The 27,052-nt window shown below is 44.6% G+C and overlaps 1 protein-coding gene across 11 annotated transcripts in view; it reads left to right on the top strand.

Moving 5' to 3' along the window:
- Nucleotides 1–27,052, top strand: part of LOC110522742 (protein MON2 homolog) — a 59,781-nt gene that overhangs the window by 6,579 nt on the left and 26,150 nt on the right. For 5 of the 11 annotated variants that reach the window (XM_036969115.2, XM_036969116.2, XM_090231268.1 and 2 more), the window contains exons 2-16: nucleotides 7,790–7,853; nucleotides 8,081–8,208; nucleotides 13,088–13,219; nucleotides 13,504–13,633; nucleotides 14,189–14,286; nucleotides 15,673–15,798; nucleotides 16,028–16,222; nucleotides 16,868–16,992; nucleotides 17,327–17,466; nucleotides 17,699–17,858; nucleotides 20,792–20,982; nucleotides 21,294–21,375; nucleotides 23,680–23,858; nucleotides 25,080–25,192; nucleotides 26,644–26,748. In XM_036969115.2, coding sequence (XP_036825010.2) covers nucleotides 7,790–7,853; nucleotides 8,081–8,208; nucleotides 13,088–13,219; nucleotides 13,504–13,633; nucleotides 14,189–14,286; nucleotides 15,673–15,798; nucleotides 16,028–16,222; nucleotides 16,868–16,992; nucleotides 17,327–17,466; nucleotides 17,699–17,858; nucleotides 20,792–20,982; nucleotides 21,294–21,375; nucleotides 23,680–23,858; nucleotides 25,080–25,192; nucleotides 26,644–26,748 — 1,968 coding nt within the window. Of the gene's footprint in view, nucleotides 1–7,789; nucleotides 7,854–8,080; nucleotides 8,209–9,846; nucleotides 10,003–13,087; nucleotides 13,220–13,503; nucleotides 13,634–14,188; nucleotides 14,287–15,672; nucleotides 15,799–16,027; nucleotides 16,223–16,867; nucleotides 16,993–17,326; nucleotides 17,467–17,698; nucleotides 17,859–20,791; nucleotides 20,983–21,293; nucleotides 21,376–23,679; nucleotides 23,859–24,272; nucleotides 24,360–25,079; nucleotides 25,193–26,643; nucleotides 26,749–27,052 lie in introns of those variants that run through there. The other 6 variants (XM_090231273.1, XM_090231271.1, XM_090231272.1 and 3 more) reach the window with 3 other exon arrangements.

The following is a 27,052-nucleotide window of genomic DNA, read 5'->3' as shown; positions in this document are numbered from 1 at the left end:
CTTGAGAGGATCCGCACAGAAGAATGGGAGAAACTCCCCAAATACAGGTGTGACAAGCTTGTAGCGTCATACCCAAGAAGACTTGAGGCTGTAATCGCTGCCAAAGGTGCATCAACAAAGTACTGAGTAAAGGGTCTGAACACTTATGTAAATGGAATATTTGTTTTTAAATTGTAATACGTTTGTAAACATTTCTAAAAATCTGTTTTTGCTTGGTCATTATGGTGTATTGTTTGTCGATTTGATGAAGGGGAAAAACTATTTCATCCATTTTAGAATAAGGCTGTAACGTAACAAAATGTTATGTCAAGGGGTGTGAATATTTTCCAAATGCACTGTATGTTTTAGTGCAATGCACAAAATGCCTGTATTGCAAGAATCAAGTATATATCTATATATTTTTTAATGAGTTGGTCTTGTTGGTCTCGTCTCCTTTGCTCCTGTTGTGCTGTGTGCACTCTGCACCTTCCTATCCCCCTCAACACCAGGGCTGTAATGTAACAAAATGTGGAAAAAGTCAAGGGGTCTGAATACTTTCCGAATGCACTGTACATTCAAGTTAATCAAATTAATTAGATTTATTGCCCAGCCATAGATGCAGGGTGGTATACTGCAGTAGGCCTAGCTGTCAGAAAAATTATGCTGTCTCAGTCAGTCTCCACATTTGAGATGACTGCTCCTTTATGCTGAGCCTGTGCCCTTTCGGCTTCCACTCCAGAGTCAGCAGGCAGGCAGGTATAACTCTGGCTGGCTTTGTTTGTTTCTCCTCAGATGTAGTCACACAGAAAGACTCAGCACTGCTCTGGGGACGATACCTCTACAGCAGGGATGGGTAACTGCCGCAGCCTTTTGTAGACCCGCGGACCAATTTAAAAACATTTAATAAAACATGTAAGATGGGGGTGGGGCTCAGTGGGGGTCGCCACATACTGTTGAGAGTTAGAATACACAAGCTGCAATTTTGAAATTTGGTTGTGCATCAGCAGTCACTCAATTAGCCAATGTCAGCAACAAATATTATAAGTTAGTGTAGCAGCCAGCTATCTAAGCATGTTCGAATTACTGACCGAAGTGGGGCCCATTGATCATCAGTTATCACATTAAAAACGGCAAACATTTTCCTCCACCCTATGGCAAAATATGTAGAATTTAAGGCAGGGCAATATGACGTCTATCATATCACAGAGAAATCTTATGTGCCTATTTAAGGTTTCTCTGTTTTTCGTACGATGTACCCAATGACTAATGAAAACTTGCTATGTCCTCATTGTGATTTTACAGACGTGTTTCATACGTCTTATTTATACACTTTTGTAAAATGTATGAAATGCATATTGTTATATTTGGTAGCACTTATTTGTTTTTCCCTTTGCCTTCAACCCCATTCGATGTGTGGGAGAGGCTAGGACTACATAAGGGTGCACATTTTTTTTTAAATCACAAAAGCTCTGACGAAGGCCGTGAGGCCGATACGTAAGCTTATTAAATATCAGTGATACTATCAGGTGCAGTGTGCGGTTACATAAATTGGTCATAAAATTTTATATGATCTTCATCTAAGTCTATTGTTGTGACAAACACAGTCTGCTTAAACTAATAACACACAAATTATTGTATTTTTCTTGTCTATATTGAATACATAATTTGGTGTCGGTTGTAAAAAAGTATCTGAACCCCTAGGCTAATGACTTCTCCAAAGGATAATTGGAGTCAGGAGTCAGCTAACCTGGAGTCCAATCAATGAGATGAGATTGGAGATGTTGGTTAGAGCTGCCTTGCCCAATAAAAAACAAACGTTCAAAATTTGAGTTTGCTATTCACACGAAGCATTGTCTGATGTGAACAATGCCTCGTACAAAAGAGATATCAGAAGACCTAAGATTAAGAATTGTTGACTTGCATAAAGCTGGAAAGGGTTACAAAAGTATCTCTAAAAGCCTTTATGTTCATCAGTCCACAGTAAGACACATTTACTGTTACCACAGCACACCAACATCAAAACCTCATCCCAACTCTAAAGTATGGTGGAGGGAACATCATGGTTTGGGGCTGATTTGCTGCCTCAGGGCCTGGACAGCTTGCTATCTTCGACGTAAAAATGAATTCACAAGTTTATCAAGACATTTTGCAGAAGCATGTTAGGCTATCTGTCCGCCAATTGAATCTCAACAGAATTTGGGTGATGCAACATGACAACGACCCAAAACACAGAAGTAAATCAACAACAGAATGTCTTCAACAGAAGAAAATACGCCTTCTGGAGTGGCCCAATCAGAGTCCTGCCATCAACCTGATTGAGATGCTGTGGCTTGAGCTCGAGAGCAGTTCACACCAGACATCCCAAGAATATTGCTGAACTGAAACCGTTTTGTAAAGAAGAATGGTCCAAAATTCCTCCTGACCGTTGTGCAGGTCTGATCCGTAACTACAGAAAACGTTTGATTGAGGTTACTGCTGCCAAAGGAGGGTCAACCAGTTATTAAATCCAAGGGTTCACATACCTTTCCCACCCTGCACTGTGAATGTTTACACGGTATGTTCAATAAAGACATAAAAACGTATAATTGTTTGTGTTTAGTTTAAGCAGACTGTGTTTGTCTATTGTTGTGACCTAGATGAAGGTCAGATCAAATTGTATGACCAATTTATGCAGAAATCCAGGTAATTCCAATAGGTTCACCTACTTTTTCTTGCCACTGTAGGGCTGGACGATATGGTCAAAACATCTAGATCTTATTTTTAACCAAATGCTGCAATTGTGATTTGACTTGACTTGGAAGTCAGTTAATTTTAAATAAATAAATAAAACCCTAATCTATGGATTTTGCATGACTGTGAATACAGATATGCATATGTTGGTCACCGATACCTTAAAGGGGTGTGAATCAGAAAACCAGTCAGTATCTGGTGTGACCATTTGCCTTATGCAGCGCACGGCCCCATGTGCATTATCATGCTGAAATATGAGGTAGATGAAGGGTATGACAATGGGCCTCATTATCTTATCACGGTATCGCAGTGCATTCAAATTGCCATTGATAAAATTAAATTGTGTTCGTTATCCATAGCTTATGCCTGCCCATACCAAAACCCCACGCCACCATGGGGCACTCTTTTAACAACGTTGACATCAGCAAACCACTCGCCCACAAGACGCCATACATGTGGTCTGCAGTTGTGAGGCCAATTAGACGGGGGGGGGGGGGGGGGGTGCTAAAATGTTTTGCTCTCAAGGTGTTGGGGGGGGGGGGGGGGTGGATGCAGGTATGCAGATTCACGAGCCACTGAGGCACCTCACTTGAGTTTTTTTTTTTTTCTTGTGGCCCCTGTAGAATCTGGCTATACTAAGCCTGTCCTTTGCTGGGCTTTCTAAGTAGTCTCTTTTACATTTGATCAACATATCTGAATTATCTTACTATGGGAAATGAGAATGTCAGTTGTGCCCTTGAGTCTTTTCACTCAGATAGCCAGGTACCGGACACCTCCTTGACCAGTCTTGCACACCCCTCTCCCATTCATTTACTTCTTTTACTGCAGTGCAGCTGTTTCCTCTCAGGTTTGTCTGGGTTAAGAAGGGCTGAGAAGAATCCTGTAGATTTTTCAACATCACAGCTTCATGCTCTAGACCTTTCCTTCTATTGAGTGACAGCCAGCTAAATTAGTGGGAGCTTCTCTGTTGTGCTATGATTGCAGGTCTCTCTGTTGAGGAGTTACAGTGCTGTATTTGTCGACTGTCTGAAACGTGGCTCCTCCTTCATACCCCGCCTGTATGGCTGACATTGCCACACAGGTGTCATACAGTCTGAAGAAATAACAAGCTGAAAAGCAGAAACTTAAGTAGAACTGACAGAAGGTGAGACTAAGGTTTGGATTAATTGAATAAGCCCCTTCAATGTAGGCTATGCAGCAGCAGAATCGATGCGAAAATCTGCAGTGTGAGTTGCTTTCTCGACATCTTCTGAGACAGCCTATAAGCGGCTGAGCAAATGATGCTGGGCTTTAGGAGAAGTAGTGAGTTTGCATTCAGGCTGGTGCCCAACTTCATGAATAATTCTCCCCTAGGATAAAACATATAGTGAAGTTAGGTCTATGAGTGTGACCTGGTCCTTCCACTATTTGTCTTCATGCTGCTGTAGTGTGGATGAACCTTCGCATTCAGTGGCTTCATATGCCCTCCACAGTGCGGTTCGCAGAAATAGTTCTAAACTGCCAGCTTGTAATTTTGACTCATACTGATTCAGACTGAAGCTTCTCAGTTCTATTGTAAAGGGGAAGAAAGTCATGCAGTGTCAGGCCTTTTTGGGCTCAGTTAGCATTTTACTGGATAAGAGTGTGGGTGGGGAGGGTGGACTTGGTACAGAAAGACTACTGACTGAGCTACCATGAATAGACTGGAGTTGTTTCATACAGTGGCTGGTCTGTCTGATGACCTAAATGACTCATAGCAGATCCATTCCACTCTCATCACAAACAAGAAGAACGAGGAAATGAAGCCAGTTATTTCAAATGTGAAAGTGTGAGGATGCACAAGCATCCAATAAGCATCAATAGGCTACTCTAAATGTTGCCCTCTCCTATTGGTAAATCCTCTCCATTGACCATTTCAAGGTTTTCCAAAGGCCCTAAGCCTACTAATTGCACATGTGGGGACAGTGTTTCCGTGGTTTTCCATGTGCATGTCATCAGGTCTAAACACTCAGCCTTGACAGTGCAGTGTTATCCATGTTCAGGTTGGTAAGAACAGAAGGACACATGGTTTCACTCAAGGTTGAACATAGGAAATCCCAGCAATCTGCTTCTGATTCAAGGCTCTCGGACATGCTTTATTGTCTTATGTGACCAATTGATGCCAGTTATTGTGTTTGCAGGAAGTGGAGTGCAATGATCTTGTTGGCATTCCTTTACTTAAGGTTTCTGTAGGCAGGTCCGCATTTACCTGGATTCTAAAATCCACTTGATTCTATAGCAATATGAACTAAATAATTGTATTTAATAACAAGGCAAGTTCAGTATTGCCGTCATGATCATCAGCAGAATTAGGCTTACCCTTGTTGATAGTATTATCCATGAAGCCCAGGCTATATCTTCAACATTGTAATTAATCTGTTTCCTTAAAGACCATGGACCATCCCTTATGGTGTCATCTTTAATCATCATCACCACTATCATCTTCCTTCCATAATAGGCTCCCATTCACATTGCATACTGGGTCCATTCACTGTGGCTCCTCTGAGCCCTGCTAGGCCCACCTAACCACAATGGCTGCTGTATGAGGAGGGTTGGAGAATGACCTTTTTAAGGCTATTTATAACAAATTTAGTGCAGCGTTGCCTTTTGCGCAACAGCACTGTGGCGAAATTCATTTGGAATGAATGTCAGTTGTGTGCCACAATCGTATACAGCCAAACAAGGAACATCAAGGGTGCTAGAATGGAACATATAGGTATAGTAGCCTTGTATATGTTCAGTTCTAGAGAGTGTGCTTATGGTCAACCTGTTATGTGTGACGTGAACCCAAGTGCCGAGAAACACTACCTTCATTAGCCAAGGAGCATTTCCATGGTAAGAGTCATGCTGAGACTCATTGTTGTCACTTTAAAATGTATGTCAAACAAAAACCAATGATTGCAAAGTTAAACAATCCATACAACTCTATGCACAAGGACTACTTTTTTAACAGTTTACTTGAACAGTGCAGATGCAACATTTTGTTACAGAATGACAGTTTGTGCTGTCATGCTGTTACCAAACTTTGCATCCACGCTGTTCTAAATGTGTTTTTGTAACATTTTCTGTGGAAATTGTTAAAAGTAGTCCTTGTGCAGAGTTGTATGATTTATTTAACTTTGCAGTCATTGGTTTCTGTTTGATGTACATTTTAAAGTGAAAATTGTGAGTCTCAGCATCACTCTGTTATTGTGGAATTGTCCCAAGATAACAAGAGTAACTTCATGATGAGAAAGCCTCCGCACTAAAGTTGCTGCCTATCAACGACCCCTAGTATAAGAACCTAAACGGCCCTTTCCCCCAACAGACATTATTGTCTGTTTGTGGAAGCCTAACCTTGTTTGTGCTAGAGATGTTTTCAACAACAACAAAAATGTATGTCACCCTGCCTGCCTCCCATTTTGAATAAGAGCAACAGCCAAAAAGAAAGGAGGACCAAGGCACTCATCATATAATTAAAATGCCTTTATCTGTATGCCATGTTCAATGGAAACAAATATGAATAACTGTGTTTTGGCTGCATGACCTTTGTCAGGGAATACATGAGCCAAAGTCAATTAGTTGTCTTCACTGTTCTTCGTAGCTTCTAGGGCTATATTGATATCTTCGTTTCTACACCAGCAGGATCGGAATGATGATTAGAACAAGTTCTGTGTGATTTTAATGCCCTGTTATCCGCCTCCCTCCACACTGAGGACAAAGGAGAGGAGGGAGACTTGCATTTCTCTAGATTATCTTTAAGTCGCTGTGTGGGGTTACGATAGTGCCTGTAGTTCTACACAGTTTGGCCCAGTCCACACTCTGCAGTATTAAGGCCCTGTTGCCGGGTAACCAAGAGGTTCAAGAGGTTGCATACTGTCCAATTGACTCCCACCTCTGTGCAGCCTTGTGGCAGGTCAAATGAAATATGAAGTGATATGACTGTATACCAGGTCAAACACAGCAGCATAGCACAGCAGGTCTGGCTAGAACAACAATAACAGGAAGTGTTTCTCACCCAGGCTGTCTTCCTATGTGATTTTACATCATACGAAGAGGGTTTGACTGGTGGTTGTTATTCATATCAAATGAATTACCTGCTGGAGTGTTGCACACTGTTCTTAAGCTAGACCCTTTGTGGTCAGATTAACTGAAAAAGACCCTGCTAAGTTCTGTGTGTTTCAGTATGGAGGAGAGGCAGTGACTAGAGCAAGTTAACTGAAAGAAACCCTGCTAAGTTATGTGTGTTTCAGTACTAGAACAGGTTAACTGAAAGAAACCATGCTAAGCTATGTGTGTTTCAGTACTAGAACAGGTTAACTGAAAGATCCTGCTAAGCTATGTGTGTTTCAGTACTAGAACAGGTTAACTGAAAGATCCTGCTAAGCTATGTGTGTTTCAGTACTAGAACAGGTTGTCTTGTGCTCACACCAATCCAATATTTCTTCACTTTAGCTTGGAACACAAATTGTGGGACAGGAATTGCCGGGAAACAATTTGACACTGAAAGTATGTTTATGTAAGCTATATCGAACGAAGTGGAGGGTGCTCAACCAACTGGAGTCGAGGTACAACCCAAAAAGGTTCATCATCATTGAAAGACCATTTTAAATATTCATTGTTTTATTCAAGCAAGGTTAAAAGTTGTTCTGATAAAGGCCATTTGAGGGCTGAAATGTTCATCTTTTAACCTTGCTTAAAATAAAACAATGAACGAGCGTTGCACCTTCTCTATGTAGGTTATAGGCCCAGTCTGTATCACAGTGCACAGTCAGAGCTGCAGCTGCTGTAGAGCGATAGAGACCTCTGTAGACTGCTGAAAGCACAGCATGATCTCACTGTCAGGCAACAGAGCTCCACACAAGAGAAATCACTATGGCTCCCAGTGTCTCCTCTCCGGTAACTCAAGGTTAACTGATTAGTGTGTCTGGCCATGGGGATCATTAATAAGGACTAGGAGACGTCTACCTCAGTTATAACAGTGCATATAGAGGTGGTAACGTATCGTCAGCTGTCTTATCATAAGGAATGTATAGGTACAGTAAATGTAAACTTAATGTGTCTCTGTTCTGTGCTTTTCTAGGCTGCTGAGTCTGGGATAGTCAAGATCAAGACCATCGCCGCGAGGAATTCAGACATCTTGGCAAGTGAGTGATTGAGGGAGGGGACACTCCTATGCCTTGTGTGTGTTTGTTTGTGAGCTATGTTTTGGCTGAGCCAATATCCAATCACATACAGAACCGTGATTATACCTCATTAAAACAAGCAAAGGAAAGGAGGATGCATTCTAACAGATTGGTCCTATTGTAGGTGTTTGTTTTAGAACAGCCGTCTAATGTGTTAACTGCATGCCCATGTATTGGCTCCTCCTCAGCTCTGAAGGAGAACAGCTCGGAGGTAGTACAGCCATTCCTGATGGGCTGTGGCACCAAGGAGCCCAAGATCACCCAGCTGTGTCTGGCTGCTATCCAGAGACTCATGTCCCACGAGGTGGTTTCTGAGGTGAGGAACACAGGACCACTAACAAAAGACTGATATGCTTTCATTCTAAGGAAATTGGTCTGGATGTAAGGCATACATTTGAAGTCAGGGCAGGGGGAGAACGTTATGATGATCCTGTCTGGGCTTCCACTACTTTACATTCAGTAGTGCCAGTATCTCTCACTGAGAGAGTATCTCTCACTTTAGGCCTCACATTGCAGTGCAAAGCCTCATCTCTGTAGAACTGCTTTCTGCACCTCAATATGGAGCCCAGGCTATTGTGACTGGCCCTTTAACCGCTACACCTCAACATGGAACCCAGGCTATTGTGACTGGCCCTTTAACCGCTACACCTCAACATGGAACCCAGGCTATTGTGACTGGCCCTTTAACCGCTACACCTCAACATGGAACCCAGGCTATTGTGACTGGCCCTTTAACCGCTACACCTCAACATGGAACCCAGGCTATTGTGACTGGCCCTTTAACCGCTACACCTCAACATGGAACCCAGGCTATTGTGACTGGCCCTTTAACTGCTACACCTCAACATGGAACCCAGGCTATTGTGACTGGCCCTTTAACTGCTACACCTCAACATGGAGCCCAGGCTATTGTGACTGGCCCTTTAACCGCTACATCTCAACATGGAGCCCAGGCTATTGTGACTGGCCCTTTAACCGCTACACCTCAACATGGAACCCAGGCTATTGTGACTGGCCCTTTAACCGCTACATCTCAACATGGAACCCAGGCTATTGTGACTGGCCCTTTAACCGCTACACCTCAACATGGAACCCAGGCTATTGTGACTGGCCCTTTAACCGCTACACCTCAACATGGAACCCAGGCTATTGTGACTGGCCTTTTAACCGCTACACCTCAATATGGAACCCAGGCTATTCTGACTGGCCCTTTAACCGCTACATCTCAACATGGAACCCAGGCTATTGTGACTGGCCCTTTAACCGCTACACCTCAACATGGAACCCAGGCTATTGTAACTGGCCCTTTAACCGCTACATCTCAACATGGAACCCAGGCTATTGTGACTGGCCTTTTAACCGCTATACCTCAACATGGAACCCAGGCTATTCTGACTGGCCTTCCCTGACCATGGCTTGATCTGCCTTGTGTTAGCAGGGACACCTTGACTGATCACTGACCACCTAGCCAGCCACTCCTACTGTGTGAATAAGAACACCCTGGCTAATTCACTCCCTGCCTGACTGAATGTGTACACCCTGCCTTCCTGATTGGCTGACTGACTGTACAGCCTGACTGGCTGGCTGGTTGTGTTTACATGATATCAGCAGACTCCCTGCTTGTAGCCTTTCAACGGAGGCTTTCTGCCACGCTCCAGCGCCTCCCCTCTATCTCTGTCTGTCTGTAAGCCCAGGGCTTAACTACTGGGACAGGGATGGGGAAGAGGAACCAAGCTACCACGATATTGATTAAATGTGATGTTTTATGTGAGTGAAAAGTGTCGGTTTTGCCGTCTGAAGGACAGGTTCTTTCTTCAAACAAAACTTCCCCCAGTTTCACTTGGTTTTGTACGAGTTCTGCAGAGTTGTTCTGACCTCAGGAAGTGACGCGAGGACAATGGCTCAATCCCAATACCCCCGCCTTAGCCCTCCCCCTCGTTTTCGAGTGTCCCTCGGTGGGGGAGTGGCACTCAAACGGAGCAACTAGAGGTAGGGAGAGATGAATAACTCTAGGGAATGGGACGTCACTCACGTACATCAGAAGCCGCAGAAGGATAGCCTACCACACAATTCAATGACGTCGAGCCTTGTTTTCACTGTTCTGGAGGCGGTAATAGCTTTCCTTATATTTCTCATGCAACAAATGCGTACAGTACTTACCGAATGATAACAGCCAAATAACAATGTGCCCACAATGTACCAATCTTCTGGTTGTGATTCAATGTGGAGTAGTACTGAAGTCAGGACTTTCATTCCATAATAGCAGTTTGACATGTAATAGTCGCATTTCCCTTCACTCAATCATTTTCTGCATTTTCTTGGGGATTAATGGTTAACCAGTGGAAGCATTGTAACAAAGTTTAATCCACTGTTCTGAACTAATATTTAGTTAGAGGTGGATATCTAGCTGCACAACATTTTTAACAAACCGATCTCATGGAACTATATTTAACTAGTGTACATTTTCGTTATAGTCCTTCAAATACTTGTATTAATTAAAACACAGAAATGGATAATCACCTTACAGTTTTCTTAATCTGAGCCGAAAGGTCGTTTCAGAATCACCCACGTTTGGTAGCCTATGCTGTTGAATGCTCTTTCTGTCCATGGGCATGGTTGTTCATGTAATGGTTACAATGTATCTCTGATCAAACACTCTCATAAAAGGTCTGTGGTAAAAACACAGGAGCAAATGAGTTTGGTACAGGGATGGACAGAATTTTGACATGCAAAACTGATTGGATACAGCGTTTTGATTATTGAAATATCAGCCTCAATTTTACATGTTGCTCTTTTATTTTTGAGGGCTAATTGGGGACATTTACAGCGACAGCTGTAGTCAGGGACAGGCCACTAAAATTGGCCACTTATTTGATCTTCCACTACACAATAAGCAAGAAAATACCCCATAATGTCAAAGTGGAATTATGTTTTATAGAATGTTTTGGTAATTAAATAGGAAATGTCTTGAGTCAATAAGTATTCAACCCAGGCTTGCATTATGTCCAGCCTAAATAAGGCCAGTAGTAAAAATATGCTTAACAAGTCACATAATAAGTTGCCTGTACTCACTCAGTGTGCGATAATAGTGTATAACATGATTTTGGAATGACTCATCTCTAACCCACATACCTTTAAGGTCCCTCATTTGAGCAGTGCATTTCAAACACAGATTCAACCACAAAGACCAGGAATGTTTTTCAATTCCTCATGAAGAAGGTCATCTATTGGTAGATGTGTAAAATGTAATTAAAAAAAATAGAGCAGACTTTGAATATCCCTTTGAGCATGGTTAAGTTATTTACACTTTGAATGGTGTATCAATACACCCAGTCACTACAAAGATACAGGCGTCCTTCCTAACTCAGTTGCTGGAGAGGAAGGAAACCTGCTCAGGGATTTCACCATGAGGCTAATGATGACTTTAAAGCAGTTAGAGTTTAATGGCTGTGATAGGAGAACTGAGGATGGATCAACAACATTGTAGTTACTCCACAATACTGACCTTATTGACAGAGTGAAAATAAGGAAGCCTGTACAGAATACAAATATTCCAAAACATGCATCCTGTTTGTGATAAGCTACTTAAGTAAAACTGCTCAAATTTGGCGAAGAAATTTACTTTGCCCCAAACATAGTGCTTTGTATTCAAGACAAACACAACACATCACTGAGTACCACTCTTCATATTTTCATGCATGGGGGTGGCTGCGTCATGTTATGGGTATGCTTGTCATCGGCAAAGAAGTGGATGCAAAGAAGTGGAATTAAACTAAGCACAGCCATAATCCTAGAGGAAATCCAGGTTGTCTGCTTTCCAACACTGGGAGACAAATTCACCTTTCAGCAGCACAGTATCCTAAAACACAAGACCAAATATACACTGGAATTGCTTATTAATATGACATTGGTATTGTGTGTAGATGGGTGAAGTAAAAAAATATATATTTTAAGATAACAGCTGTAACAAAACATTTATTTTTATTTTTTAACCTTTATTTAACTAGGCAAGTCCGTTTTAGAACAAATTCTTATTTACAATGACGGCCTAGGAACAGTGGATTAACTGCCTAGTTCAGGGGCAGAACGACAGATTTTTGTCAGCTCAGGGATTGTATCTAGCTCGGTTACTGGCCCAACACTCTAACCACTAGGCTACCTGCCGCCCCAACAAAATGAGCAGTAAGTCCAGGGGTATGAACACTTTCTGGTGGCACTGTAGCTTCAATCTCTAACATTACTACAATAAAGAGCAATGGCAAGTGATTGACATTTACATCTTTTTTTATGAACAGCAAGGCAAGCTTTCACAATTGTACCTAACATTTGCAGTAAATGCTTTAGCTTTTTTTGTTTGTAAATGACCTTTATGACAAAAAAATATGCATAGGCCTAATAATTTCTCTACATTAACTAACATATACCTCTTAACTGTACATTTTTTTAGCATGAAGTTGTAAGAAATGATATTTGCTTCCATCCTAGTATTTTTGTCAGCCATCTTTCCTGAAGCAACTTTCTAGCCTTGGGTCGCAGAGCTTCATGGGAGTTTTGAGTACCACTCGTTCGCAAGTTAGCAACTCAATTCGCTTCATTTGGTGTTTAGAGGGCTGAATAGAGGGCTGAAAAGGCACTATGCCTCGCTCAAGGTTGAATTGGGATGCACATTCCTCAATAGTTAACACAGCCACAAGTCTAACCAATAAATTGTGCCTATTTCTACAATTTATCTTAAAATCAGATTTTAAACCAAACCTTAACCCTTGCCACACTGCTAACCTTATGTCTGACCTTAACCCTAAATTAAGACCATTTTTATGATCTAGCCAAATTTGGACTTTGTGGCTGTGCATCTAGGAAACTGGACACCACTCCGACTTGATGCGATTCGCGGGATCGTTGTTAACGAAGGGGGAGGGTTAAGGGGGTGGTGTTGGTATTAAGCCAATGTCACTGGAGTGCCACAGTGGCTGGGTTTGGCTGAAAGAATGCCAATGTGACTCCCTGACACTGATGTGGTGTTGGCTGGTCCGGTCGGCTGCTGCCGTGTGTCAATCTGTGTGTACATGTCTATGACCTCTAGAGCTCCTCTCACTTCCTCTGTTCTGTCACATTCCAGTAAATTGCGACTGTCGCTGCCTCCTGGGTGTACAAGTAGGCTACATGTCTAACCATGTGTTGTGTGTGTTCATCAGGCTGCAGCAGGGAACATCATTAACATGCTGTGGCAGTTGATGGAGAACGGGCTGGAGGAACTGAAGCTGCTGCAGACTGTGTTAGTGCTGCTCACCACCAACACAGTGGTACATGACCAAGTCCTGTCCAAGGTACCGTACACTCAGCACACACATTGCAGACACTTTTATATATTCAAGGTACAGTCAGATAGTACATGCTGTGTCCCAAACACGTCTCATATTGCCTAGGGAGTTGGTTTCCACGTACATGTTAATCCAGATGTGTGCCTTAGTAAATCTGACTACGTTCCAATGTTCATACTAGCATACCACTTAGAATGTATTCCCCAGTACATGGCTTGATTCTTGGTGGGAGGCTATGTTAGGCTGGCTATTGTAACAGAGCCTGTGTCTCCTCGCCGCCTCCCTCCCAGGCTATCGTGCTGTGTTTCCGCCTGCACTTCACCAAGGACAACATCACCAACAACACAGCCGCTGCCACCGTCAGACAAGTCGTCACCGTGGTATTCGAGAGGATGGTCGCGGAGGACGATCGCTTCAAAGGTCTGAGCAGAGTGCTCATGGGAAATGGAGTTCCCGGACTCTACTGTTTTCTTTTTGCCATTGATTCAGAGTTGAGTCATTGTTAGATCCACAAAGGGAAGTGTGCAAGTGTACACTTTGGATGAAAGGTGGAGGTTGCAACCACAGAACTTTACATCAGTATTCTAGCATCGCACTTCCTCTCTCCAACCCTCTTTTCCTCTTTGACCATGCCACAGAGGAAGGGAAGGGAATTTGTTTCTCCTTAGATTGCCTAAAGCTGCTTATCCCATGACTTCAGTGAATATAACATGACTTGTTGAGGTTTTGGTTTGGCCCCTTTAGTTTTCACAGTGCTGTCTTTCCACTCTACGTCTTAGTTTAGTATAACTGGGATTGGAAATCACAATTTAATTGTGTGACTTTTCCCTCCTGAGGTAGGTTTTGGACCGGTCTTTTCTGAGAGTGTTTGTTTGTGTCATTGTTTGATGAGAGATTGATCCCTCCAGGCTTGTAGCCACAGCTGTTTCTAAAGTTGTCTCTCCCTCTCCTCCCTCCCTCTCTCCTCTCCTCCAGACATCGTGGACCAGCCTCCTCCAGTCCAGGGTAACACTAACCGGAGGTCTGTTAGCACCCTGAGGCCCAGTGCTAAAGATGCCTACATGCTGTTCCAGGTACGTACACCAGGTGGAGACAGTCCTCCATACCTCTCACTGTACCCAACATTCAACCTCTCTCCCATCAGAAGAGGAGGTGTAGCTAGGGTAGAGTGAAAGTGGTATGGGAGGGCCAGGGCAAGGGAGGGAACGAGGGCCAGGGCAAGGGAGGGAACGAGGGCCAGGGCGAGGGAGGGAACGAGGGCCAGGGCGAGGGAGGGAACGAGGGCCAGGGCGAGGGAGGGAACGAGGGCCAGGGCGAGGGAGGGAACGAGGGCCAGGGCGAGGGAGGGAACGAGGGCCAGGGCGAGGGAGGGAACGAGGGCCAGGGCGAGGGAGGGAACGAGGGCCAGGGCGGGGGAGGGAACGAGGGCCAGGGCGGGGGAGGGAACGAGGGCCAGGGCGGGGGAGGGAACGAGGGCCAGGGCGGGGGAGGGAACGAGGGCCAGGGCGAGGGAGGGAACGAGGGCCAGGGCGGGGGAGGGAACGAGGGCCAGGGCGGGGGAGGGAACGAGGGCCAGGGCGGGGGAGGGAACGAGGGCCAGGGCGGGGGAGGGAACGAGGGCCAGGGCGGGGGAGGGAACGAGGGCCAGGGCGAGGGAGGGAACGAGGGTCAGGGCGAGGGAGGGAACGAGGGCCAGGGCGAGGGAGGGAACGAGGGCCAGGGCGAGGGAGGGAACGAGGGCCAGGGCGAGGGAGGGAACGAGGGCCAGGGCGGGGGAGGGAACGAGGGCCAGGGCGGGGGAGGGAACGAGGGCCAGGGCGGGGGAGGGAACGAGGGCCAGGGCGGGGGAGGGAACGAGGGCCAGGGCAAGGGGGGGAACGAGGGCCAGGGCAAGGGGGGGAACGAGGGCCAGGGCAAGGGGGGGAACGAGGGCCAGGGCAAGGGGGGGAACGAGGGCCAGGGCAAGGGGGGGAACGAGGGCCAGGGCAAGGGGTAGGGGAGAACACGGGAAGGGGTAGGGCTAGAGGTGGAAGGGGTGAGGGTAGGGAAGGGGAAGGGCGGGAACGAGGGGGAGCGAGAGGAAGGGGGGGAACAGAGGGGGGAGGGAAGGGGTGAGGGAATGAGGGTAAGGGAACGAGGGGAGGGGAAGGGAGTGAAGGGTTAGGGGAAGGGGGGAACGAGGGGGAGGGAGGGAACGGGGGAAGGGAGGGGAAGCGAGGGGTGGAAAAGGGTTCCCTCTGTTCCCCCCCTTCCCCTTCCCTATCCTCGTTCCCCTACCCTCACCCCTTCCACCTCTAGCCCAACCCCTTCCCGTAGGGAACAATTTTGTGGAATGAAACAGCCATGCTGTCATAAGATATGTGCAGCCCATACTTCCAGACTGTATCACAAAGGCAATGCTAGTAGCTGTCTCCAGCTGTCCTATGTCTACATCCCCATTTCCGTGTGTGTCCCTCCAGGACCTATGTCAGCTAGTAAATGCTGATGCCCCCTACTGGCTGGTAGGGATGACAGAGATGACACGGACGTTTGGTCTGGAGCTCCTGGAGTCGGTCCTCAATGACTTCCCTGGGGTCTTCCTGCAGGTGAATACACAGTACAGTACAGTACTTTACAATGCAATACAACTTAATACAATATGATGCAGTAAAGTATGGTACAATGCAATACAACACAATCAAGTATTATCTGCATTGAAATAGAATACAATACAATCTCATCTCACTGTAGGTGTCTTGTATTTGGACTGTGATCCCCAACTCTGTGGGGGATTGCCCTCTAACCATTGCCCTCTAACTTCTGACCCCTGTGTAGCACCAGGAGTTCAGCTTCCTGCTGAAGGAGCGTGTGTGTCCGCTGGTCATCAAGCTGTTCTCCCCCAACATCAAGTTCCGTCAAGGCAACAGCAGCGCCGCCTCCCCAGCCCCTGTAGAAAAACCCTACTTCCCCATCTGCATGAGGCTGCTCAGAGTGGTATCTGTGCTCATCAAACACTTCTACAGCCTACTGGTGAGTCTCTGTGGTTATCAAACACGTCTACAGCCTACTGGTGAGTCTCTGTGGTTATCAAACACTTCTACAGCCTACTGGTGAGTCTCTGTGGTTATCAAACACTTCTACAGCCTACTGGTGAGTCTCTGTGGTTATCAAACACGTCTACAGCCTACTGGTGAGTCTCTGTGGTTATCAAACACGTCTACAGCCTACTGGTGAGTCTCTGTGGTTATCAAACACTTCTACAGCCTACTGGTGAGTCTCTGTGGTTATCAAACACGTCTACAGCCTACTGGTGAGTCTCTGTGGTTATCAAACACTTCTACAGCCTACTGGTGAGTCTCTGTGGTTATCAAACACTTCTACAGCCTACTGGTGAGTCTCTGTGGTTATCAAACACTTCTACAGCCTACTGGTGAGAGTCAGTTACAGCTATCTACTACCAAGTACTGTGTTCTCTGTACCTACATCATCAAACACAACTACAGTCTAGTGGTGAGCGCCAAAGCAGGAACTATAGTTAGGGTCAAGTCCATTTGAAATGAGGAAGTAAGTTGAAATTCCAATTTTCCACAAATCCTGTTGTCTTATTGTAGATCCAGAAATGTGTGGATAGTTAGCTTGGGGAGCTGAGGTGTGTGTTTGTCTGTGTTGCTGTAGGTGACAGAGTGTGAGATCTTCCTGTCTCTGCTGGTGAAGTTCTTGGATGGAGAGAAGCCTCAGTGGCTTAGAGCTGTGGCTGTGGAGTCAGTCCACAGGCTGTGTGTACAGCCACACCTGCTACGGTGAGTAGGAGGAGTGCACACACTGACTTTACCCTACACACACACCTTCATCACTAAACTTACCACATAACTTCAACATATCGCTGTTGATAATGGCTGACCCTGGCCATGACCCCCACTCTCCAAGGGTGTCTCAGGGGGAGTTGGGATTTGCAGAAAAACATTTCCAGTTCACACATGCATATAATACATGCTTGTGCATGTGTGCAAAATGACAAATATAATCACCCACTAAATAATAATAATAATTAGTAGATTCTATGTTCTACCCAACCTCCCATCTACTTTTCTAAGTCCCTTCATCTCCCCCTCTCCTCTCCCCCTGTTCACCCAGGTCTTTCTGCTTGTCCTATGACATGAAGCAGCACTCCACCAAGGTGTTCAGGGACATCGTCAATGCTCTGGGCTCCTTCATCCAGTCCCTCTTTATTGTCCTCAACACAGGAAATCCTGCTGCTACCAACACTTCCACCGGTCAGTAGTGTTGACCTTTCGTGTTATAGCTTTTGACATATAATGTAGTGGAACTTATGGTGAGGTAAAGGAAGGAGTCTAGGATAGGAGTGGTCAACTCAGGAGGGTGCAGGAGAGTGTGGTCTGCAGGGTGCAGGCTTTTGTTCCAACCCAACACTAACAGCCCACTCTTTTTCCTCCTCTCTCTCCCTATCTCTCTCTCTCTCCCTAATCTCTCTTTCCCCCTCCCTAGGTGGGTCAGGGGCCCAGGGGGCTGCCCAGGGGGCTGCCCAGGGGGGTCCAGGCGCAGGAGGTCAGGGTGGGAGTCTAACCACACAGGCTGCCTTTGAGTACCGCGGTACCTGGATCCCCCTCATGACCGTCAGTGTTCAGGGCAGCGCCAAGGCTACCTAGTCAGTAGTAATATACACACACACATACACTAGATATCTAGCTATTGCTGTCTAGATAGAAATCATCAATCCAATTATTACACACAGTAACCATGTTTCCATCCACAGTTTTTATGCAAGTAAAGTCCATATAAAAGAAAAACAAGACAGTTGTGATGGAAAAAGGACGTTTCGGTACAATTTCATAAATGCCAACAGATCATTTATTCGTTCGACATGGTGGGATCTTATTTGTGTCAGTAAAATGAATTATATGCGAAATGGTGATGGAAACAATTATTGATATAATAACCATCATATCAAAGTAAACTTGGAGTCACGCAATGATATGGTGTGTGGTCTTCCCACTCCAACCAGACTACGCCTCAGGAAACCATACATTTTATTAGGCTACAGATTACATAAGTTATGATGAACTTCACAGGGTTGTGAACGTGCACGGTGATGAGCTTGATGCTCTTTTCCAATAAGTATCAAGGGTCCTATTCTTGTGATATGATGATCAATGCTTGACTGCCGTTTGACAGATATTCTTGTTCCATAATAATAATAGTAAACGAACCTAGCTGCACTGTATCTGAACCTAGCTGCACTGTATCTGAACCTAGCTGCACTGTATCTGAACCTAGCTGCACTGTATCTGAACCTAGCTGCACTGTATCTGAACCTAGCTGCACTGTATCTGAACCTAGCTGCACTGTATCTGAACCTAGCTGCACTGTATCTGAACCTAGCTGCACTGTATCTGAACCTAGCTGCACTGTATCTGAACCTAGCTGCACTGTATCTGAACCTAGCTGCACTGTATCTGAACCTAGCTGCACTGTATCTGAACCTAGCTGCACTGTATCTGAACCTAGCTGCACTGTATCTGAACCTAGCTGCACTGTATCTGAACCTAGCTGCACTGTATCTGAACCTAGCTGCACTGTATCTGAACCTAGCTGCACTGTATCTGAACCTAGCTGCACTGTATCTGAACCTAGCTGCACTGTATCTGAACCTAGCTGCACTGTATCTGAACCTAGCTGCACTGTATCTGAACCTAGCTGCACTGTATCTGAACCTAGCTGCACTGTATCTGAACCTAGCTGCACTGTATCTGAACCTAGCTGCACTGTATCTGAACCTAGCTGCACTGTATCTGAACCTAGCTGCACTGTATCTGAACCTAGCTGCACTGTATCTGAACCTAGCTGCACTGTATCTGAACCTAGCTGCACTGTATCTGAACCTAGCTGCACTGTATCTGAACCTAGCTGCACTGTATCTGAACCTAGCTGCACTGTATCTGAACCTAGCTGCACTGTATCTGAACCTAGCTGCACTGTATCTGAACCTAGCTGCACTGTATCTGAACCTAGCTGCACTGTATCTGAACCTAGCTGCACTGTATCTGAACCTAGCTGCACTGTATCTGAACCTAGCTGCACTGTATCTGAACCTAGCTGCACTGTATCTGAACCTAGCTGCACTGTATCTGAACCTAGCTGCACTGTATCTGAACCTAGCTGCACTGTATCTGAACCTAGCTGCACTGTATCTGAACCTAGCTGCACTGTATCTGAACCTAGCTGCACTGTATCTGAACCTAGCTGCACTGTATCTGAACCTAGCTGCACTGTATCTGCACGTTGTTGGCTAGAGAGCATGTGCCAAGACCAGAGTGGGCACATTCGCTATTTTTAACTATCGTATAGCTGAAAATGCGAGGGAGGGAGTAGCATCTGTTGGCTGTAATTATGAGGAGATGAAACAATGCTGCTGTTTTTATGTTATAGACGCTGGTTTGTTGATGCAGGAGAAAGTGTTGTTAGAGTTGTCAGTCAACATCTACCTCAACATTGTGTTTCTGTAATGGACAAATGGTCAGGGACAGCTGATCCTGCAGGTGTTTAATACAGGAACAAATGGTCAGGGACAGCTGATCCTGCAGGTGTTTAATACAGGAACAAACGGTCAGGGACAGCTGATCCTGCAGGTGTTTAATACAGTAACAAACGGTCAGGGACAGCTGATCCTGCAGGTGTTTAATACAGGAACAAATGGTCAGGGACAGCTGATCCTGCAGGTGTTTAATACAGGAACAAACGGTCAGGGACAGCTGATCCTGCAGGTGTTAATACAAGAACAAATGGTCAGGGACAGCTGATCCTGCAGGTGTTTAATACAGGAACAAACGGTCAGGGACAGCTGATCCTGCAGGTGTTAATACAAGAACAAATGGTCAGGGACAGCTGATCCTGCAGGTGTTTAATACAGGAACAAACGGTCAGGGACAGCTGATCCTGCAGGTGTTAATACAAGAACAAATGGTCAGGGACAGCTGATCCTGCAGGTGTTTAATACAGGAACAAACGGTCAGGGACAGCTGATCCTGCAGGTGTTAATACAAGAACAAATGGTCAGGGACAGCTGATCCTGCAGGTGTTTAATACAGGAACAAACGGTCAGGGACAGCTGATCCTGCAGGTGTTAATACAAGAACAAATGGTCAGGGACAGCTGATCCTGCAGGTGTTTAATACAGGAACAAACGGTCAGGGACAGCTGATCCTGCAGGTGTTTAATACAGGAACAAACGGTCAGGGACAGCTGATCCTGCAGGTGTTAATACAAGAACAAACGGTCAGGGACAGCTGATCCTGCAGGTGTTTAATACAGGAACAAACGGTCAGGGACAGCTGATCCTGCAGGTGTTTAATACAGGAACAAACGGTCAGGGACAGCTGATCCTGCAGGTGTTTAAATAAGCAGCAGTCCAGTTAAAAATAGTTTGTTAGTAGGAGCTGAACAAGAGTGATATCACGCAGCTCCTTTTGATTTAATACACGCACATTCATGTGCCTCAGCAGGGTAGAGAAGTGGTTCTCAGCAACTGCACACACACTAACACACACTGATTCACATCATTACTCTCTCTTCCTCCGCCAGTCTGGAGATGTTGGACAAGGTGGAGCCCCCGTCTATCCCAGAGGGTTATGCTATGTCTGTGGCCTTCAGCGCCCTGCTGGACCTGGTCCGAGGCATCACTTCCATGATAGAGAGAGCGTTGGCCAAGGAGGAGGAGGAGGCGGCTGTACGCAGGGAGGCCAACCCAGACCAGAACACCCAGCTTGAGCCTGGTGAATAGAGGGGAGGGGGATGAGGGTCAGGGGTTAGGACCGGGGGGCTTCTCTGGGCCTACAGAAAGTGCTGAATCTTAGCTTGACATTCTGTTGGTGTGCAAATCTTGAACTTTGAAGCACTTTTCTGACCTCTAGTGGCCAATCCAGTACCTAAAACTCCCTCAGGAAGTGATCAATGTAGGCTTACCACGGTGATGCACTTTGTTGTCATCCCTATGCAAAAGCTTATGTAGCATTTTTAAATATAGATATCTGTACAAATGTATATTGCTTTTCCACTCTGTTGCTAACTAGTGTTTCTCTGTCAGGGGCCCATCTGGTATGGGAGGAGATGGTCAGTGCATGTTGGTGTGGTCTACTGGCTGCGCTCTCTCTCCTGCTGGACGCCAGGTAAACAACCCTTCTTATAGATCACCTCAAAGTAAATGTATTTAGTATCCCCTAAAATGTATTTAGTATCCCCTCAAATGTATTTAGTGTCCTCTCAAATGTATTTAGTGTCCTCTCAAATGTATTTAGTGTCCTCTCAAATGTATTTAGTGTCCTCTCAAATGTATTTAGTGTCCTCTCAAATGTATTTAGTGTCCTCTCAAATGTATTTAGTGTCCTCTCAAATGTATTTAGTATCCCCTCAAATGTATTTAGTATCCCCTCAAATGTATTTAGTGTCCTCTCAAATGTATTTAGTGTCCCCTCAAATGTATTTAGTGTCCCCTCAAATGTATTTAGTGTCCCCTCAAATGTATTTAGTGTCCTCTCAAATGTATTTAGTGTCCTCTAATGTATTTAGTGTCCTCTAATGTATTTAGTGTCCTCTCAAATGTATTTAGTGTCCCCTCAAATGTATTTAGTGTCCCCTCAAATGTATTTAGTGTCCCCTCAAATGTATTTAGTATCCCCTCAAAAGTATTTAGTATCCCCTCAAAATACAGGTATTTAGTATCCCCTCAAAATACAGGTATTTAGTATCCTCTCAAATGTATTTAGTATCCCCTCAAAATAAATGTATTTAGTATCCTCTCAAATGTATTTAGTATCCCCTCAAATTTATTTAGAATCCTCTCAAATGTATTTAGTATCCTCTCAAATGTATTTAGTATCCCCTCAAAATACAGGTATTTAGTATCCCCTCAAAATACAGGTATTTAGTATCCCCTCAAAATACAGGTATTTAGTATCCTCTCAAATGTATTTAGTATCCCCTCAAAATAAATGTATTTAGTATCCTCTCAAATGTATTTAGTATCCCCTCAAATGTATTTAGTATCCTCTCAAATGTATTTAGTATCCTCTCAAATGTATTTAGTATCCCCTCAAAATAAAGGCATTTAGTATCCATTCAAAGTAAATGTATTTACTATCCTCTCAAATGTATTTAGTATCCCCTCAAAATAAAGGTATTTAGTATCCCCTCTCCTCTCAAATGTATTTAGTATCCTCTCAAATGTATTTAGTATCCTCTCAAATGTATTTAGTATCCCCTCAAATGTATTTAGCATCCCCTCAAATGTATTTAGTATCCTCTCAAATGTATTTAGTATCCCCTCAAAATAAAGGTATTTAGTATCCCCTCTCCTCTCAAATGTATTTAGTATCCTCTCAAATGTATTTAGTATCCTCTCAAATGTATTTAGTATCCCCTCAAATGTATTTAGCATCCCCTCAAATGTATTTAGTATCCTCTCAAATGTATTTAGTATCCCCTCAAATGTATTTAGTGTCCTCTCAAATGTATTTAGTGTCCCCTCAAATGTATTTAGTGTCCCCTCAAATGTATTTAGTGTCCCCTCAAATGTATTTAGTGTCCTCTCAAATGTATTTAGTATCCTCTCAAATGTATTTAGTATCCCCTCAAATGTATTTAGCATCCCCTCAAATGTATTTAGTATCCTCTCAAATGTATTTAGTATCCCCTCAAAATAAAGGTATTTAGTATCCCCTCTCCTCTCAAATGTATTTAGTATCCTCTCAAATGTATTTAGTATCCTCTCAAATGTATTTAGTATCCCCTCAAATGTATTTAGCATCCCCTCAAATGTATTTAGTATCCTCTCAAATGTATTTAGTATCCCCTCAAATGTATTTAGTATCCTCTCAAATGTATTTAGTATCCTCTCAAATGTATTTAGTATCCTCTCAAATGTATTTAGTATCCCCTCAAATGTATTTAGTATCCCCTCAAATGTATTTATTATCCCCTCAAAATAAAGGTATTTAGTATCCCCTCAAAATAAAGGTATTTAGTATCCCCTCAAAATAAAGGTATTTAGTATCCCCTCAAAATAAAGGTATTTAGTATCCCCTCAAAATAAAGGTATTTAGTATCCCCTCAAATGTATTTAGTATCCCCTCAAAATAAAGGTATTTAGTATCCCCTCAAAATAAAGGTATTTAGTATCCCCTCAAAATAAAGGTATTTAGTATCCTCTCAAAATAAAGGTATTTAGTATCCCCTCAAAGTAACTTGATAGTTTGACAGGGGAAACTCAAGGTCAGTGTTAAGTTCAGGAGCAACAAAAGTAGTTGAAACTACTGCGCCCAGCATCTAAGGTCCCTAGACCACACGTTGCTGTGTAAGGGGTCTGCAGATGAAACGGTTTTATGATCGTTTTTTTAACGCGGCAAAAAGTGAAGACGTTGCGGCAGTTAGGTTTGTTCCAAACCCATAACCCCCTCTGTCTCGTCCCCCTCCAGTACAGATGAGACTGCGACAGAGAGCATCCTGAAGGCAGAGCTGACCGTGGCGGCGCTGTGTGGTCGCCTGGGCCTTGTGACGCCCCGCGACGCCTTCATCACAGCCATCTGCAAGGCCTCGCTGCCCCCACACTACGCCCTGACTGTCCTCAGCAGTAATACAGCCAACCTTAACAAGGGTCAGTCGTGGATGCTAAACCGACACTGCAAAAAACATTTTTACTAAACATTTGGGAAGGTAAAACGTTTTCAGTGTAAACATAAACCACTAAAACAAGATATCAAGTATAAAGAAAATATAATGGTGCTATATACTTTTAAATAAGATCATCTGTGAGAACTAATAATCACCAACATGAAAACTAGACAGTCAGGGAGAATCTAAAATTCAAAAAATGTGATGACATGGGACCCCCAATGATTTTGTTGTAATGTTTAAGTCCGATAGCATAAGAACAAGGCATAAGCCATGGCAAAATGTGCAGTAGTTAAGGGAATTTGCTTTAAAACGGAAAATATTCTCTCCGCTCCGTGGCAAAATGTGTAGAAGTGCGAGAAATTAGCTTTAAAACAGCAACATTTTGTCTCTGCAGCTAAGAAGACAGCCTCTAAAACCGCGCCATTGGCCAAGGCCACTACCACGCACCCTCCAAAAATGTCTAGGGGAAATACTGGCGCGTGTACGTCAGTACCCTGTGTGTGTGGGGGTGGTGGGTGCATGCATGTGTGAGCGCGTATGTTTGTGTGCGTTCATAGCAGTCTTCCCTCATGGCTTTGCTGCATCAGCTCTGTGGTAATTATACATACGTGCCTCTGAGGAACTTGACAAGCCGGTGGTAGTTAGTTGTTTATTTGTACACTTAATGCGCTTTTCACCCCAAGTTTCTCTGTATACGTTTGTGAGAGTGTGAAGCTCTAGAGCCCTGGCTGTGTGTGATTTTCATACTAACCACTGTGATGCCCCACTTATATGTCATTAATCCTGGCTGTGCCTCAACTGTTTTCTTGTTCCCTCTAATTAGTAACACAAAGATTAATGTGTCGGGGAGGTCACAGTCTCACACACACATGCTATTTGCATATTTTCTGTGATAGATTGAGCATGCAAAATGGCTTCAGCAGGATCGATGTTTGCTAGGGAGTTAATAAATCAAGTCTCTGTAGCATGTAGCTGGCTTGTCACAGTCACTCAGTGAAGTATATACATGGAAATGACTGGCTTGTGTGTTATTATCAGGGGTGTTTGCCTGTCTGTGGGATACATCATGAAGAAGAGAAAATAAAGTCATCGTGGACCAAGGAGTCAAAATCTATTTTTGGACCTACAAAAGATTTGGTCCTTGTGATCATTACTTTTGTTGTGGACTCAAATAAAATGTGTTTTCTCCTGTCCTCCTCAGCCTACTCCATCCAAGGCCAGAGTGTTCAGATCATCAGTTCCTCCAGTGAGTCTCATCAGCAGGTGGTGGCTGTGGGACAGCCTCTCTCTGTACAGCCCCAAGGCACTGTAGTGGTAAGATTACCTCTACACAACATTACTACAACACCACATCTAAAGGCCACTATGGTGGTGAGATTACCTCTACACAACATTACTACAACACCACATCTAAAGGCTACTGTGGTGGTAAGATACTTTTGTGTATTTAGTGTTTGTGGACACACCTTCAAATTAGTGGATTCAGCTATTTCAGCCACTCACATCGCTGACAGGTGTATCAAATTGAGCACACAGTCATGCAATCTCCATAGACAAACATTGGCAGTAGAATGGCATTACTGAAGAGCTCAGTGACTTTCAACGTGGCACCGTCATAGGATGCCATCTTTCCAACAAGTCAGTTAGTCAAATTTCTGCCCTGCTAGAGCTGCCCCGGTCAACTGTAAGTACTGTTATTGTGAAGTGGAAACGTCTAGGAGCAACAACGGCTCAGCCGTGAAGTGGTAGGCCACACAAGCTCACAAAACGGGACCGCCGAGTGCTGAAGCGTGTGAAAATCGTCTGTCCTCAGTTCGAACTCACTACTGAGTTTGAAACTGCCTCAGGAAGCAACGGCCGGGACACAAATTGTTTGCCGGGAACTTTATGAAATGCGTTTCCATGGCCGAATAGCCTCACACAAGGCTAAGATCACCATGCACAATGCCAAGCTTCGGCTGGAGTGGTGTAAAGCTTGCTGCCATTGGACTCTGGAGCAGTGGAAACGTGTTCTCTGGAGTGATGAATCACGCTTTACCATCTGGCAGTCTGATAGATGAATCTGGGTTTGGAGGATGCCAGGAGAACGCTACATGCCCCAATGCATAGTGCCATCTGTAAAGTTTGGTGGAGGAGGATTAATGGTCTGGGGCTGTTTATCATGGTTCGGACTAGGCCTTAGTTCAAGTGAAGGGAAATCTTAACGTTACAGCATACAATGACATTCTAGACGATTCTGTGCTCCCAACTTTGTGGCAACTTTTTGGGGCCCTTTCCTGTTTTAGCATGACAATGTCCCCATGCATAAAGCGAGGTCTGTACAGAAATTGTTTGTTGATCGGTGTGGAAGAACTTGACTTGGCCTGTACAGAGCCCTGACCTCAACCCTATTGAACACCTTTGGGATAAATTGGAACGCTGACTGCGAGCCAGGCCTAAACTCCGAACATCAGTGCCCGACCTCATTAATGCTCTTGTGGCTGATTGGAAGCAAGTCCCTTCTGCAATGCTCCAACATCTATTGGATAGCCTTCCCAGAAGTGGAGGCTGTTATAGCAGCAAAGAAGGGGCCAACTATATTTTAATGCCCACAATTTTGGACTGAGATGTTCGATAAGCAGGTGTCCAAATACCTTTTGTCATGTAGTGTACCTCTACACAACATTTACTACAACACCACAACTCGAGGGCACCGTATGAGCAAATGTTAGACGTTCACACATACAAACAGTAGTGTTGCATAACTCCATCTCTCCATCTATCAGCTGACAGCTAAGAATATCCAGTGTATGCGGACCTTGTTGAACCTGGCCCACTGCCATGGGGTGGTGCTGGGAACCTCCTGGCAGCTGGTGCTGGCCACGCTGCAGGTACACTTCCACCATACTGTATCCACCACACACCAGAGGAGGCTGGTGGGCGGAGCTGTAGGAGGACGGGCTCATTGTAATGGCTAGAATGGAATAGATGGAACAGTCAAACTTGGTTTCCCTGTTTGATGTGTTTGATACCGTTCCATTTATTCAATTCCAGCCGTTACAATGAGCCTGTCCTCCTATAGCTCCTCCCACCAGCCTCCTCTGCCACACACACACTGGTACAGTTTTACACCGTATTATAACCAAGCTGGGATTTTTTTATTGTTGATCTTGACAAGCCTAAATATTTAAATTC

Source organism: Oncorhynchus mykiss, chromosome 4 (genome assembly GCF_057628025.1).
Source record: "Oncorhynchus mykiss isolate SJ-2025 chromosome 4, ASM5762802v1, whole genome shotgun sequence".
Classification (NCBI taxonomy): Eukaryota; Metazoa; Chordata; class Actinopteri; order Salmoniformes; family Salmonidae; genus Oncorhynchus; species Oncorhynchus mykiss.
The sequence above is the reverse complement of the archived record's forward strand: the minus strand, read 5'-3'. Positions and strand labels throughout refer to the sequence as shown.